General features: G+C 46.0%; 1 protein-coding gene across 1 annotated transcript in view; it reads right to left on the bottom strand.

The window, feature by feature from the left end:
• Window positions 1-14,141, bottom strand: part of LOC137526222 (protein mono-ADP-ribosyltransferase PARP14-like) — a 494,364-nt gene that overhangs the window by 400,039 nt on the left and 80,184 nt on the right. The window contains exon 4 of the mRNA XM_068247439.1: window positions 11,668-11,871. Within this exon, the coding sequence (XP_068103540.1) occupies window positions 11,668-11,871 (204 nt within the window). The remainder of the gene's footprint in view (window positions 1-11,667; window positions 11,872-14,141) is intronic.

The following is a 14,141-nucleotide window of genomic DNA, read 5'->3' as shown; positions in this document are numbered from 1 at the left end:
ATTAGGCTATTTACAAAAAAAAAAGAATCCAGGTGGTTTTTCTTCAAGAGACCCATCTCAAGAGTAGATATATACCAGTGATTAAGGATCATAGATATACCCAGATCTTCCATGCTACGGCCTCCGAGGGGAAAGAAAAGGGGGTAGCAATTATACTTCACAAATCTATGGAATTCGTATCTATAGACTCTAAGACTGACACAGACGGAAGATACTTGTTTCTTAAGGGAAAGGCGGGAGAAAGACCCATCACTTTAGCCAATCTCTACGCCCCCAACAAGAAACAATCCTTTTTTCTTAGCAAAAGTATTAGGCGAACTGCATCAATTCCAAGAAGGTATTCTGATAGTGGGTGGGGACTTGAATGTATCCCTTGAACCTCTGGTGGATACCTCTAATGGCACTTCATCAATTACGTACAAAAGCTTACGTTTTATCAGAATCAGAATCATATTTATTTCGCCAAGTACAACGGGGGTTGTACCCGGAATTATTTTTGGCTCATACAGGGTCGGGGAACACATACATGCGATCCAACACATACAATCAGGTACAGTATACAAAGTAAGCATCTACCTATATATACATAATGCACATAACCATAGTGAAGGACGTGTGGGGAAGTCTGTAGTGCTATGTGAGGGGAGCAGCCTGCCAACTATCGACGGCGCTCGCTCGCTCCACAGCAGTTCCAGATGCCCCGCAGTGTATCCTGAAAAAGAGTGGATAGAGAAAGAGAGAGAGATAGAGAGAAGGGATAGCTAAAGAGAGACTGAGGAAGAAGGAGAAAGAACCCCAAACCAGCAAGAGGAGAGAGACAGAGGCAGAGGCCATTTAGGGATGCAGATTAAAGAAAACACCCCTGGTACCGACGATCAGTCCAAGAGTCCATCCTTGTGGTCCGGTTCCCCGATGTAGGAAGGAGGGCAGCTGGTCTCCAGAGCTGGGTGGTGGTGCAGGCTGACACGGTCCTCAACAGTTGCCGAGGTAGACACTGGGTGGCCGAGCAGGCTGGGGGCTGCGGCTGGTGGAGACCCTCTCTCGAGCTCAGCTGAGCATCTCTCCATGTGGGAGGTCCAGCAGGAAGCGGTGGTGGTCAGGCCATCTGTGCACATGAAGTGTCCCCCATGCTCCGGGCTGGCTTCCTGGACTCCTAGATAGTGGCCCACGTGGTGGAGAGGGGATCCTGCAGCCTCGATAATCCCAGGCTGCGGAGGATGAGTGCTCCTGCAGTGCTGGTGGCATCCTGGTCGCCCTGGGTAGCGGGGGTACGGTAGTCCATACGACCCGCACCACATGGACGCTGAGCTCTGGGTCAGCAGCTCTCCAGTTTATTCTGCTTAGGTGTGGGGTCTCTGGGGCCTCCTGTAGTGGCGGTGGCTGCAGGGGCTAGCTCGGGGCAGCAGTCGGGCTATCGGGGATCAGAAGCTGATCCAGGTCACGGCAGCAGCGGTGGAGAGCTGCTAGTGTGGACCTGCCTGCACGCTGAATGCCGGAGCGGCTGCAGGGGGCAGCATCCTGTGGGCCAGCCGGAGCGGGCTCTAGGTGGAAGCAGCATGAGGCTGGAGCAGCGTCTCGGTCCGTCTGATATGGATGGCATTCAGGGCCAGCGTGGTGGAGTAAAGATCAGGGCACGTGGGTCCTGATCAGCTGGCCGCCCGATAAGCTGGCATGCCGCCGCCGCCGCAGTCATGCGGCTGATGATCGAGCGCTAGAGAGGCTCTTCTGTGTCCATACATCCTGACCGGTAGGCTAGGGGGGACCTGGGTGGTCAGCAGATGGTTGCCGATGGTCCGGGGGCAGCGGCGGCAGATAAGCAGAGCTCAGTGCTGCCTCTCCATGCCTGCACGTGGGCCCCCAAACAGCTGATCCTTTCGCCGTACATCCATCCCGTGATCCGTGGCTAGTGCAGAGCCGGACTGGCAGTGCCCATGTCCTCCGCCTCCTACCTCAGCAAGAGGTGAAACAAGAGGTGAGCGGAGGAGATATTTTAATCTAAAAAGAGCAAAAAAGGCCGGAGCCCTGTGGCCGAGACGTCCGAATCCGGCGCCATCTTGTTGACTTATGAAAAATAAACTTGATGATCTGGCCATGCTGGATGTCTGGAGGATCTCCCACCCAACAGTCAGAGATTTTACGTTTTTCTCAGGCCAGCACAATAAACATACAGTACCCGTATAGACTACTTCTTTATCCAACAGAGAGACCTCTCATTTTTGAAGTCCACTAGAATTGGTATTAAAACTTTCACAGATCACAGTCCGATTTTCCTCACCTTGGAATTGCTTGAGAAAATCTTCAAATCTTGGAATTGGCACCTTAATCCTTATCTCCACACTGATTTTGACAATCAAGTAATGTCACGGACAGTTGTGGGGCTGCAGACGCGTCCTAGAACAGCCCGTGAAGAAAAAGTGATCGCAATCGATTCTCTGCATCGATTGTGCTTCAGATCAATAGAATCTGGATTGGTTGTATAGGGGCTACCTGTAGCAACCTGGAGTTTCTCTTCCTCCCAGCTGTCACGGAACAGCCAGAAGGAACGTCGGCGAATCTGGCAGATTCACTGTCGACTTTCCGATGTCTTGGTCGGATTTGCCAGTCACTGCAGCAAGCAGAACTGACAGTCCTCATTTTTTTCAACTACAATTTTTTTTTCTCCTCTGCCTTACTTAGGTCCAGGATGTCTTCTGATGTGTTAATTAGCCAGGCCTGTGTCCAGGAGGATGTTTATTCTCAATTATCTCCATTTGGTGAGCCTTTCATAACATAACATAACATAGGGAGAGCAAGGAAGCTAATCCCAGCAGGGGGCTATTCAAAACCTGCTTTCACTCCAGACTATCCGGCACCGATCACGGGCCATCTGAATGCATATGAGGTATGGTTTCTTGTCGATTCTATGGCAACCATACATCGCACAGCTATGAAATTCATATAGTCTTATTCGGTAAAATCTGGCCATCGTGCTGATATTAAATTCATTGTGATAGCCCGTCCGGTTATTGAGATATGACCCTTCTCAAGAACTGGGTCAGCTGCACTATCCATGTCTGATGTCATATTAATCTGTATTTTCGGACAAGTATGAATCTGTTATCCCCCTAAATATAACGTGTATCGTTTGTGAGTTACGGCTGATTGTAAGTTTAAAACCTAAAATCTCTCAGAAGAAATGAACTGTCATTGGTGGGTAATTCAGAGGGGGCCGGCATTGCCACACCCCCAAACCAGCTTTATCAAAAGTATCTGCGAGGGGCCCTCCCCTCAGTCCCCCACATTCCATCTATATGAGAATGGTCTGCTGCCAGCCAGAGGACACATGATTGGCGGCCATCTTGTCTGAACTGAAACAAAGGACATTTTCCATTTTGCTTGGATTTTAAATTGAGCAGAAACGAAGAACTTTGCAGAACTTGAAACCAAGGACTTGATGATTTTCCCACAAAAGGACATTTTCCATGAAACTAAGTATTTTTTCTCCCTTTCTTTTATTTTTCATACTGGCTATTAATGTTTCAATAATTGTTGATTTTAATAATTGTCTGTATATATTAATTATTTAAATTGCTTTCAATAAACCGATGCTATCGTCATTTGTTATTCCAGCTACCCTATTATTCAGCCATACACAGAAACTGAACTCAGGTCTCTGAAGAGACGCTACTATTGTTGATATCTAGACAGAATACAGCGTGTTTTAACTATTTTTATTTGCAGGTCGAGAAATAGTCAGTTAGTGAGTTCCCCTGTCTCAGAAAACAGAGGTGGTGGCAGATACCCTGAAATAGTGTGTAAAGTTGTAATTACCTTACCTCACAGGCTCCCTTCTGGTCGGGCTGATGCCCAAATTTCTGTCTGTTTCTGCACAAAGATCGCGACCAAAGCTTGCATTGTTTGTGTGCTGAAACCGATTGGAAGGCAATTTGCGGTCTGACCACTAGGGCTCCTGTGACAATAGCTATTGCTCAAGAACTCAAATCTTACTTCAATCTTAATGAAGATTCAGTCCCTAACAAAATGCTACTATGGGAAGCCCACAAGCCAGTTATCTGAGGCTTTTTAATCAGTTTGGGAGCCAGACTTAATAAAGAAATAAATGCGAGGATAGAGGGCCTACTAGCCCAAATCAAAAGCTTGGAAACTGCCCATAAACAAACTTTACTTACACAGTCCAGATCATCTCTTGCTTCAGAATTGAACATTATTGCTAAACGCAAACTTTTGATGAAAAAAAATATATTTTATAAATCAGGAAATAAATGTGGAGGTCTGCTCGCAAGGGCTCTTCGTAAGCAATCTGCTCAATCAAGAGTTAAGTTTATATGCACCTTCTCCCAATCAAAGATCCACACGGTGGTCAAGATTGCTGAGGAATTTTGTAAATACTACGAGGGTCTTTACAACCTCTCCTCCATAGAGAAACCCTGACCCACTATCAATGATAAAGAAACCATTTTAAGGGCTGGTTCAGACGGACGTTTGGAGGCGTTGCGTTTGCTGGCGTCGCGTTCAGCAGCGTTCGTGTGCGTTTGGATGCAGGCGCGTTTTTTCTTCCCCTAGGGGGACATTAGCCGTCGCGGTTAACCTCCCCTGGAAGCTACATGTAGCTTCCAGGGGCTCCTTGAACGCCAGGGAAAATCGGGACCCAAACGCCGCGTTTGTGTAAACGCGCTTGAAAGCTTGGTACAAACGCTCCCATTCACTTGAATGGGAGCGTTTAACACCAAGCCCTGAACGCTGGCTGTAAACGCTCTGCAAGCGTCCGTCTGAACCAGCCCTAAAAGACTTTGTAGCCAAGTATGGACTCTCTGAGGAAGAAGCCGCTAACCCAGACACTCCTTTCTCTAAGGAGGAATATTTTAGTGCACTGAAAAACATGCAACCGGGTAAATCCCCAGGTAGAGTTGGGCCGAACCTCCGATTTTAGGTTCGCGAACCGGGTTCGCAAACTTCCGCGGAAGGTTCGGTTCGCGTTAAAGTTCACGAACCGCAATAGACTTCAATGGGGATGCGAACTTTGAAAAAAAAAAAATTATGCTGGCCAAAAAAGTGATGGAAAAGATGTTTCAAGGGGTCTAACACCTGGAGGGGGGCATGGCGGAGTGGGATAGATGCCAAAAGTCCCCAGGAAAAATCTGGATTTGACGCAAAGCAGCGTTTTAAGGGCAGAAATCATATTGAATGCTAAATTGCAGGCCTAATGTGCTTTAAAACATCTTGCATGTGTATACATCAATCAGGTAGTGTAATTAAGGTACTGCTTCACACTGACACACCAAACTGTTCACTGAACAGAACAGGTATACAGTGGCGGGTTCACTGAACAGAACAGGTATGCAGTGGCGGGTTCACTGAACAGAACAGGTATACAGTGGCGGGTTCACTAAACAGGTATACAGTGGCGGGTCCACTGAACAGAACAGGTATACAGTGGCGGGTTCACTGACAGAACAGGTATGCAGTGGCGGGTTCACTGAACAGAACAGGTATACAGTGGCGGGTTCACTGAACAGAACAGGTATGCAGTGGTGGGTTCACTGAACAGTACAGGTATGCAGTGGCAGGTTCACTGAACAGGTATGCAGTGGTGGGTTCACAGTACAGGTATGCAGTGGTGGGTTCACAGAACAGATATGCAGTGGTGGGTTCACAGAACAGGTATGCAGTGGTGGGTTCACTGAACAGGTATGCAGTGGTGGGTTCACTGAACAGGTACGCAGTGGTGGGTTCACAGAACAGGTATGCAGTGGTGGGTTCACAGAACAGGTATGCAGTGGTGGGTTCACAGAACAGGTATGCAGTGGTGGGTTCACAGAACAGGTATGCAGTGGTGGGTTCACAGAACAGGTATGCAGTGGTGGGTTCACAGAACAGGTATGCAGTGGTGGGTTCACAGTACAGGTATGCAGTGGTGGGTTCACAGAACAGGTATGCAGTGGTGGGTTCACTGAACAGGTATGCAGTGGTGGGTTCACAGAACAGGTATGCAGTGGTGGGTTCACAGAACAGGTATGCAGTGGTGGGTTCACTGAACAGGTATGCAGTGGTGGGTTCACAGAACAGGTATGCAGTGGTGGGTTCACAGAACAGGTATGCAGTGGTGGGTTCACAGAACAGGTATGCAGTGGTGGGTTCACAGAACAGGTATGCAGTGGTAGGTTCACAGTACAGGTATGCAGTGGTGGGTTCACAGAACAGGTATGCAGTGGTGGGTTCACAGTACAGGTATGCAGTGGTGGGTTCACAGAACAGGTATGCAGTGGTGGGTTCACAGTACAGGTATGCAGTGGTGGGTTCACAGAACAGGTATGCAGTGGTGGGTTCACAGAACAGGTATGCAGTGGTGGGTTCACAGTACAGGTATGCAGTGGTGGGTTCACAGAACAGGTATGCAGTGGTGGGTTCACTGAACAGGTATGCAGTGGTGGGTTCACTGAACAGGTATGCAGTGGTGGGTTCACAGAACAGGTATGCAGTGGTGGGTTCACAGAACAGGTATGCAGTGGTGGGTTCACAGAACAGGTATGCAGTGGTGGGTTCACAGAACAGGTATGCAGTGGTAGGTTCACAGTACAGGTATGCAGTGGTGGGTTCACAGAACAGGTATGCAGTGGTGGGTTCACAGTACAGGTATGCAGTGGTGGGTTCACAGAACAGGTATGCAGTGGTGGGTTCACAGTACAGGTATGCAGTGGTGGGTTCACAGAACAGGTATGCAGTGGTGGGTTCACAGAACAGGTATGCAGTGGTGGGTTCACAGAACAGGTATGCAGTGGTGGGTTCACAGTACAGGTATGCAGTGGTGGGTTCACAGAACAGGTATGCAGTGGTGGGTTCACAGTACAGGTATGCAGTGGTGGGTTCACAGAACAGGTATGCAGTGGTGGATTCACAGTACAGGTATGCAGTGGTGGGTTCACAGAACAGGTATGCAGTGGTGGGTTCACAGAACAGGTATGCAGTGGTGGGTTCACAGAACAGGTATGCAGTGGTGGGTTCACAGAACAGGTATGCAGTGATGGGTTCACAGAACAGGTATGCAGTGGTAGGTTCACAGTACAGGTATGCAGTGGTGGGTTCACAGAACAGGTATGCAGTGGTGGGTTCACAGTACAGGTATGCAGTGGTGGGTTCACAGAACAGGTATGCAGTGGTGGGTTCACAGTACAGGTATGCAGTGGTGGGTTCACAGAACAGGTATGCAGTGGTGGGTTCACAGTACAGGTATGCAGTGGCGGGTTCACTGAACAGGTATGCAGTGGTGGGTTCACAGAACAGGTATGCAGTGGTGGGTTCACAGAACAGGTACGCAGTGGTGGGTTCACAGAACAGGTATGCAGTGGTGGGTTCACAGAACAGGTATGCAGTGGTGGGTTCACAGAACAGGTATGCAGTGGTGGGTTCACTGAACAGGTATGCAGTGGTGGGTTCACAGTACAGGTATGCAGTGGTGGGTTCACAGAACAGGTATGCAGTGGTGGGTTCACAGAACAGGTATGCAGTGGTGGGTTCACAGAACAGGTATGCAGTCGTGGGTTCACAGAACAGGTATGCAGTGGTGGGTTCACAGCACAGGTATGCAGTGGTGGGTTCACAGAACAGGTATGCAGTGGTGGGTTCACAGAACAGGTATGCAGTGGTGGGATCACTGAACAGGTACGCAGTGGTGGGTTCACAGTACAGGTATGCAGTGGTGGGTTCACAGAACAGGTATGCAGCCAGGAACAAGCTAAGCCTAACTAATCTTTCCCTATGAGAGACAGACAGCAGCTCGCCCTACTCTCACTAACGCAGGCACAAGAGTGACTGTAATGGCCGCCGCTGCCTGCCTTATATAAGGGGGGGTGGGGCTCCAGGGGCTAGTGTAGCCTAATTGGCTACACTGGGCCTGCTGACTGTGATGTAGAGGGTCAAAGTTGACCCTCATGGTGCATTATGGGGCGAACCGAACTTCCGCAAAAGTTTGCCTGCGGGACGCGAACAACAACCACGGAAGTTCGCATGGAACCGTTCGCAGGCGAACCGTTCGGCCCAACTCTATCCCCAGGCCCAGACGGCTTCACTGTAGCTTACTACAAATTGTTTAAAAAGATTTTTAGCTTGCCGTTTTATAGGCGCATCTAATGCTCTTAATCAAGATGTCAAACCATCGACTCACTTCCTTAGTGCACACATTGCAGTAATACCTAAAGAAGGTAAAGATCCTGGGCAATGTGCAAGCTACCACCCTATTTCCTTACTAAACGTGGATGCAAAGATATTTGCTAAAATACTGGCTAACAGGCTTATTCCATTCATACCAGACTTGATACACCTAGACCAATCTGGATTTGTTCCTGATAGAGAAGGGAAAGATAACACCATGAAAACGGTGGGTATTATTTTAGCCCATCTTTAAAAGCATGGAGTCCCAGGCATGCTGCTTTCAACCGATGCAGAAAAAGCATTTGACCGCATAGCCTGGGACTACATGTTTGAGGTACTAAAGGGCCTGGGGATTCATTCGCAAATGCTATGTTGGTTGCAATCTCTCTACCATAAACCATCGGCTCGGGTTAAAGTGAATGGTTTCCTGTCAGACCCCCTACAGATCCTGAATGGTACAAGACAAGGCCACCCTTTGTCCCCATTGCTTTTTATAATAACCCTGGAGCCCTTCCTAAACATGGTCAGAAGGGATCCCGATATCTGGGGTGTTGGGATTTGTCGAGAGGAGTTCAAGGTTGCAGCCTTTGCAGATGACCTGTTATTTTGTATTACTAATCCATCAATCGCTTTACCTATTCTCATGTCTCGCTTCTCAGAATTTCAGGGCCTCTCTAACTGTAAAATAAACTTTCAGAAATCTGAGGCAATGTCTATCTCTCTATCTCAATCTTCAATTACTCAATGCAAATGGGCATTCCCATTCAGATGGGCAGCTCAAGCTATTAAATGCCTGGGAGTACTCATTCCTTGGGACCTAAATTTTATTCTTTTTTTTGAAAATAAGTTTTTATTAAAGTTTTAAACACATTTAAACAGATAATGCTCGAATGGGTAAGAGACATATTGATTACCGTAAAAGTACAAATAAAGAAATACGTCTTACATTGCAGGTAAAGGTTAAGTTTTTGTTTGTTCTTCAACCCAGGGGAGCAAGGGTAAGGGGGGGAGGGGGAAGGAAAGGGAAGGAAGAAGGAGGGTATGGGAGCGGGGAGAGGGAGTGGTATTATGGGGGGGCAAGGGCTAAGGAAAGGAACAAAATCGTCATTAGGCATAGACATATGGCAACATCCTACAGCGCATTGTAATGGAAGTAGTTAGGGTTCTTTTCTCTACACATATGTAGGTAGGCTCATGTATGATCTACCACTTTCTGTAAGTATGTTGCGTTATTAACAGCTGTACCTCTGTGCATTCACTATTCAGTCATGTGATTAGTTAATTACACTTCATGTTAGAAACGCTTTGGCCTTGTCTGATTCCCTGTAGTCTATCCAGATGGCCCATCTAAATTTGATTCTTAAACTCAATTTTGAACCCCTACACGTGAAACTTCTGTCTGAACTAGCAGCTTGGGGAACCAAACCGTATCTGTCATGGTTCGGATGTATAGCCTCGGTAAAAATGACTCTTCTGCCTACATTTTTATATGTCTGCCAAGTTCTCCCAATTGCTCTCCCCAAATCTTATCTCAAGACACTCCAAGCAAAAATTTCTGGCTTTGTCTGGGGAAACAAAACCCCAAGGTTACGTCATAGCATACTTCAACTCCTAAAAGATCAAGGGGGAGCTGGGCTTCCAAACTTTGCGATTTATCACCAAGCGACGGTTTTAAGCAGACTTTTCGAATGGTGCAACCCTAAATCCATTAAACATTGGGCTATTATTGAAAGAGAACTCTTCCCAATCCCTTTACAAGCCTTACCTTGGATTATAGACCAGAGAGTCAAAACTTGTGAGCAGGCCCACCCACTGATCCAATCAACCATTAAATTATTCAGAAGCCTTTTTTCTAAGAAAGTGGGTTCCTCCCTTATAGGCCCTTTGACACCAGTAAGAAACAATCCATCCTTCCCACCGGGTCACTTTTCTTCTTTCGCCCATGGTTGGCTCCCTCTTAGTATCCCCAGACTAAGAGACTTCGTCCACAATAATGAGATCAAAGATATTACAGCCCTACAACAATTAGTGTCCACAGGCAATTTCCCTCTTTGGGCATATCTACAACTTTGCAGTTTTCTAATCAACCCTGTACACAAATCTGGGGCCTGCAGGCCAATGTCTCCTCTCAAACAATCACTAATGCAACTTGGGTCCCACAGACATACAGTCTCTTTACTGTATGATTTACTAATCATGATGGGCACACCAGACACTATACCCTACCAAACTAAATAGGAAGATGCATTGGGGAAGTCCCTTACACCTGAGCAATGGCAATCTATCATTTCTCTGGCCCATAAATCCACCTTGAATGTCTCTATGCAAGAGCAAGGCTTCAAGATTTTCACATTTTGGTATAGGACTCCAGTGCTACTTAGTAAATTTGCTCCTGGCATTACTGACTCATATTGGAGATGCTCTGCCCCTAATGCGGACCTGTTACATATCTTCTGGCCTTGCCCTAGTTTGTCCCATTTCTGGAAAGAGGTGCACAAGTGGGTAGTCAAAATCTCTTCCATACAAATCCCTTTCACTCCTGAAGCTTTGCTTTTGCACTGTTGCTCGATCTCTCAAAAGTCTTACAAAAAAAACAGTACTGGTACACCTCATAAATGCAGCTAGATCGTTGATTCCATTGTTATGGAAAAAACAAGACCCTCCTTCCATCACTCAATGGTGGGCCAGAGTGGACAGCATTGCTCAGATGGAGGAGATTATCCTCACTGCACAAGATAAAGCAGAACAATGTGTTCATACTTGGGCTTGTTGGGGTCTCTTTAAAGACTCTGATGACTACAAAAATTACCACTAGATATCTCAACTCCTAGACTCCAGGAGCCTACATTCACTCCCCCCTTCCAACCTAGTGTTTCTATGGGCCTCTGCAGATCTCACCCTGGTCTTTTCTCCTTATTCCCTTCTCCTTCTCCTTCTCTCCCCTCTTTGTTTTCCCCCCTCTTTTCTTGCCTTTTTCCTCCCATACGGCCTGTGGTAGTGATATGATTTAAATGTCTACTTAGTACTATGGGTAATATCTTTAAGAACATCTACTCTTATTACATCAGCTGCCACTGGACTAACTTCTCCTTTTTCTTATTTCAGTAATTTGTTCTATATTATTTTTATTATGTCGGTTAATGCCAACTCGTTTGACCTCTTTTTTATAATTACTCCACTTTAATTGCATGCTGATGTATAATGTTATACCATACTATATCATCTATCATATATCTTTTGTCTTATCATTGGAAAATTACCGCCTGTTTTCAATCTTCCTGATTAATGTTTGTTTGTCATTCATACAAAAACTCAATAAAACTTTTGAATGTAAAAAAAAAGATACCTCAGCCACTTCTGCTCTTCTTCCTGCAACCAAAGGCCCACCTTGCACTAGCCTTTTCTGGTTCTACTGTTTGGCTAGTAGGGAATCATGGGACTTGTAGGACCCCACCCCCACCACATTCCAAGCTCCATATGCACATTTAGTCTATGTATAAGACCACATGTTCTCCTTACCGATTTCGCAACTGAAGGTGACCACAGCAGAGAGGATCTCGGGAATTCTCTCCACATAAAATTCCAAGTCCTGAGTCTTCTTACTGATACTCTCTACCAGTTGGTTTAGCATCTCAGTGGTGCAGCTGTCCTGGAGGTTCTCAATCACAACTAGAGAAGATGGGGGGTCCCCTTGGGTCACCTCACTATCTTGAGAAGTTTTAACTATGGAAGAATATTTAAAAAAAAAAACAATTAAAAGAAGACATGATTTTTCAAGGACTGTGATGATGAAAGGGCAGCACAAGCAGTATAAATGTTGAAGGCCTCAGATTCATCCAGCTGGTATGATAAAAGCTGGTGGGCTAGCAGTTCTGAGTTCTGACAAGCCAGATGTTGGGAAAAGGAGTTACCTAGCAACATAATTTTTCCCCTCAAACATCAGATGGATGGAATGCTGACTCAATGGCGATAACTATGAAGTAGGCAGACTTGGAGGACAACTAGGCACTAGGGAGAGGAGGAGGGGAGGAGGCAGATAGTAGAACATAAGGAGGCTGGCTTGTGCTTTGACAGCTTCTTTCTTCAAGAGCTTCCTGCCACTGGCTTTGTGATGGGACTCCAGGTGCCTTCTCAGCGAAGTTGTTCCTTCTGCTCTACCCATGACTAATTTGATGGTGACACAGAATAATTTTGAACTGTCAGCAGCACAAACAGAAGTTTTTCCCTACTAATGAGCCTTGTTGAGCCGATCTAGTACCCAGGTAACGGCACACTCTGCTGTTTTCCTCCTGTCCCCTCTACCTCTCCCTGCTTCCTACCATTTTCCTCCTTTTCCAAGGTTTGGTCTCTCCCTCTGAACTCTCCTCCCCCTGTTCCTCTCTTGGGAGCACCCATGACACATCCATCACCACATCATCACCCTCATTGCTTACAGTTTCAAGTTCATAGTAGGCAACAGCAGCAGGGATATCTGCCTTGCTCACTATAAATGAGGTTACAAACCTCTATGGATCTGTATAGTTGCAGGCTAATATGGTAAGATTCAGTGAGTAGGGAACCTTATCTCACCGTTATCTTATATAGTAATCAATTAGCATTGCTCCCCAATACACAACCGATTAGTAAATATCTTGAATTAATCAAAATGGTATCAAGTGTATATGTCAAAGATATTAAAAAAAACTTTATTTAAAACAACTGTGAGTAATAAACAGAATTAAAATCAAGGGCAAGTAGCGAAGCCACAAAATACATATTGCTGGCCAGCTCACAATATCTCATTCAGCAGTCACGCATACCACATGCAGCCTTTATTAAGATACCTCTTCTATCTGCTAATACTGGTGGTACCACCCATGCTTATATCATACCTCCCAACTGTCCCTTTTTCGAAGGGACAGTCCCTCTTTGGGAACCCTGTCCCTCTGTCCCTCTTTCCTCCTCATTTGTCCCCCTTTCAGGACTTTGTTCCTCTTTCTATGTAAATATATGTATTTCTCTACAAAAAATGTGTTTGATTCTAAACTTTATTCCCATCCTTTATATTGATATATTACTATTTTTTAAATGTTAATATGAAGGCAAATGAAGCAGGGTAGAAAGGACCAGCGTGGTATGAATTATAAAACAAAATTTTTCTTATGAAGTCTTTATGGTATGCGTGACTAGGGGTGTGACTGGGGCATGATCAGGGGTGTGGCAGGGATGGGGCTTAAGTGTCCCTCTTTCTCATCTCAGAAAGTTGGGATGTATGCTTATATTGCTATTCAACAATCACAGTAGTGGACATCTGTGCAGTCTATAATGCTAGCATATCCAATTTCCAGCGACATGCAGAAGCGTTATTAGTAATATTCATGCATAACCATGTTAGTTTATTCCCAGCATCAGCCAGATAAACTCCTGACCTGATATAGTGCCACAGTAAACTGCCAGAGAGCAGTATTATCAGTTGTAGTTATCAGTTTTCATGCACAAAGGGTCTAGATACTTCAAAAGTATAAGTGAGCTTTCTTATAATTCAGCTGTCAGACGTCTCGGAAGATAGTCACATGCTGCACCGAATGCCATTCATATAGTTCCACAGACAGCTACCACATCACTATCTCTAATAATTAAACAGCACTTATGCGTCTCACACAGTTCTGTGAATCACTCCGGCAGCGTCTCTCATCCAGGCAATGGGAGCCAGAGACAGTATTGCTGAGCACTGCAACACTTTGGCTATCATTCATAAAGCATGTGGAAATGCTTAAAACAGCTGACTTTACCGAACACTCGGCAAAGTCAGCATTCATAAAGGCTCTTTCCGCATGAAAAAATGACACTACCGAGCAGAGTGATAAATCACTGCCTTGTGCTGTGATTATCGGAACAAATGTAGCAAAATGTTCATTCATAAAGATCACCGCAAGCGGTGTGAGGTCGGGAAGTACCTCTCCCTCGGATGTGGCGATACCAATGTTATGTAAGTTAATGGAGACACACAGACC

The sequence above is a fragment of the Hyperolius riggenbachi genome, chromosome 7 (genome assembly GCF_040937935.1).
Source record: "Hyperolius riggenbachi isolate aHypRig1 chromosome 7, aHypRig1.pri, whole genome shotgun sequence".
NCBI lineage: Eukaryota > Metazoa > Chordata > Amphibia > Anura > Hyperoliidae > Hyperolius > Hyperolius riggenbachi.
This window is presented reverse-complemented; position numbering and strand designations above follow the sequence as displayed.